The sequence below is a fragment of the Palaemon carinicauda genome, chromosome 17, assembly GCF_036898095.1.
Source record: "Palaemon carinicauda isolate YSFRI2023 chromosome 17, ASM3689809v2, whole genome shotgun sequence".
Taxonomy (NCBI): Eukaryota; Metazoa; Arthropoda; class Malacostraca; order Decapoda; family Palaemonidae; genus Palaemon; species Palaemon carinicauda.
In genome coordinates, this window is record NC_090741.1 from 32,215,468 (window position 1) to 32,218,444 (window position 2,977).

A 2,977-nucleotide genomic window follows, 5' to 3' on the forward strand; every position below is an offset into this window, starting at 1 on the left:
GCTTTATCATCCTTCATCGCCGTAACATTCTGTTCGAGGGAACGATCGAAACTAGGACCCGATGAATTGCGCCCCCAAGAAAGGGCGTGTCGCTCCCCCATCGGGTTGTACGGCTGGAGGCCGCCGATATGATGGCCCTTCGTGTTCGGACTCCAGGGAATGGGCCGGTGTCGGACCGGGTCCTCAGTCTCCTCTGCCTCGTCCTCACTTCCCGTGTTGTAGGTCTGCATGTTGTACCTCTGTCTGTGGGTGGGCGGAGAGGGAATACTGCCACTACTGCTGCTGCTACTGGCGTCAGTTCCATGGTAGCCGAAGGTGAGGAATTTGCCCCAGGATGTCGGACCTGCAAAGAAGAAGGTAAAGAGAAGGTCAGAAATTTGCCTCAGGCTCTTGTATCCGAAAAGAACACTGTTAAGAGATGATCAGATTATGGTCAATATAGATAAGTATGTATCAGGAATGGGCCCCAGGATAATGGACCTGCAAAGAAGGTAGAGAGAAGGTCAGGAATTTACCCCAAGATGTCGGACCTGCAAAGAAGGTATAGAGGTCAGGAATTTGTCGCAGGATATCGAATCTACAAAGAACACTGCAAAGAGAAGTTCAGGTATTTGCATCAGGATTTCAGACGTGTGAAGAAGACGGTAATGAGAAAGTTAAGTACTTGACCTACGATGTCGGACCTGCAAAGAACACTTTAAAGAGAAAGTTACCGATCTGCCTCATGAATCTGACCTACAAGAATGAGAGTAGACAAGGATAAGTATTCATTCCCAACGATATCGGACCTGCAAATACACGGTGGATAAGAAAATCATTTGATGTTTCCCTGCCTGTTTTTCGTTCCCGGAAATACCGTGATTTATCTTCATGAATTACTGATGCTGAAAAGAAAGTGTCTTAATGAAAGACTTGCTCCGGAAGTCAAATTTGCAAATGAGACGGTAAAGAAAATTTCTTAAATCTGTTTCATTTAATGTTTACGCAAATAAATAGATTGTGCTAAAAAGGAAGTATTTGAAAATATCAAAGTAGAACTATTGCATACACTCGACCAATTCAATTTACAAATGCTTGCACTTCTGATAATTGAATTTGAATAGTAATAGGCGAATAAACTATTAAGTTTTAAATATAATGAATTGAAGAGACAAATGATTAAAAAACTAGTGAAAGGTAATATTACTTATTACGATAATTTAAACTAGTAGAAATAAAAGCAAATATTTCATTTCGAATCAAGGTATCTAATATTGTTTTATTTCTAGCTCTTAATTTGGTCGTTTAACTAGATTTTATAGGTTATATTTGTCAAACTATGAAAACGATTAATACATATATATGTATATATATACATAGAGTATATATATATATATATATATATATATATATATATATATATATATATATATATATATATATATATATATATATATATATATATATAGTCATTAGGCTTTATGTATTATTATTATTATTATTATTATTATTATTATTATTATTATTATTATTATTATTATTATTATTATTATTATTACAAGCTAAACTACAACCCTTGTTGGAAAAGATGGATGCTATAATCCTAAGGGCTCCAACAGGAAAAAATAGCCCAGTGAAGAAAGGAAAAAGTGTTATAAATAAACTACTATTATTGTTGTTGTTGTTGTCGTATTCGCAATTTTCCATTCAAAATTATCTTTAATCAGTCAAGCATTAGATATACATATAAGTTATTTTTGTAAATTCCACAATACAGATCACCAAAAGTCAGACGTCAGCACATTCTAAAAATGGACAAAGTGAAAACTCAGAAAAGGATTCGATTTCAAAAGTCCTCACAAGAGTTTTTTTTTAATCGAACGTCATCAAGTGGACTGTTGCAACATGCATCATTCAGTATTGGGTACGACTCAGCAGATAGCAAGTTGAAGGCCATTCGTAATAGTTGAATTTATTTGTTCTAAATTTAAATATCAACAAAGATTCGCCTTCTAAATTTAAATGTCAACATAGGATTCGCCTTCTGAATTCAGATGTCAACATAGGATTCGCCTTCTGAATTCGAATGTCAACATAGGATTCGCCTTCTGAATTCGAATGTCAACATAGGATTCGCCTTCTAAATTTAAACATAAGATTCGCCTTCCGAATTTAAATGTCAACGTAAGAGTCGCCTTCTGAATTTAAAAGTCAACATAAGAATTTCCTTGTGAATTCAAATGTCAGCATGAGATTAGCTTTCTGAATTTTAATGTCAACATAAGATTCGCCTTCTAAATTTAAATGTCAATATAAGATTCACCTTCTGAATTTAAACATTAGATTTGCCTTCTAAATTTAAATGTCAACATAAGATTCGCCTTCTGAATTTATATGTCAACATAAGAATTTCCTTGTGAATTCAAATGTCAGTATGAGATTCGCTTCCTGAATTTTAATGTCAACATAAGATTCGCCTCCTGAATTTAAATGTCAATATAAGATTCACCTTCTGAATTTAAACACAAGATTTGCCGTCTGAATTTAAATGTCAACGTAAGATTCGCCTTCTGAATTTATATGTCAACATAAGAATTTCCTTGTGAATTCAAATGTCAGCATGAGATTCGCCTTCTGAATTTTAATGTCAACATAAGATTCGCCTTCTGATTTGAAATGTCAATATAAGATTCACCTTCTGAATTTAAACATAAGATTCGCCTTCTGAATTTGAATGTCTACATAAGATTCACAGTTCTGAATTTAAATGTCAACATAAGATTTTCCTTGTGAATTCAAATGTCAGCATGAGATTCGCCTTCTGAATTTTAATGTCAACATAAGATTCACCTTCCGAATTTAAATGTCAATATAAGATTCACCTTCTGAATTTAAGCATAAAATTTGCCTTCTGAAATTAAATGTCAAAATAAGATTCGCCTTCTGAATTTAAATGTCAATATAAGATTCACCTTCTGAATTTAAACATAAGATTCGC

At 33.9% G+C, this 2,977-nt stretch overlaps 1 protein-coding gene across 1 annotated transcript in view; it reads right to left on the bottom strand.

Moving 5' to 3' along the window:
* LOC137656017 (uncharacterized) overlaps positions 1–2,977 on the bottom strand; it is a 44,694-nt gene that overhangs the window by 9,629 nt on the left and 32,088 nt on the right. The window contains exon 3 of the mRNA XM_068390203.1: positions 1–343. This exon is cut by the window's left edge and continues 40 nt beyond it. Coding sequence (XP_068246304.1) covers positions 1–343 — 343 coding nt within the window. The remainder of the gene's footprint in view (positions 344–2,977) is intronic.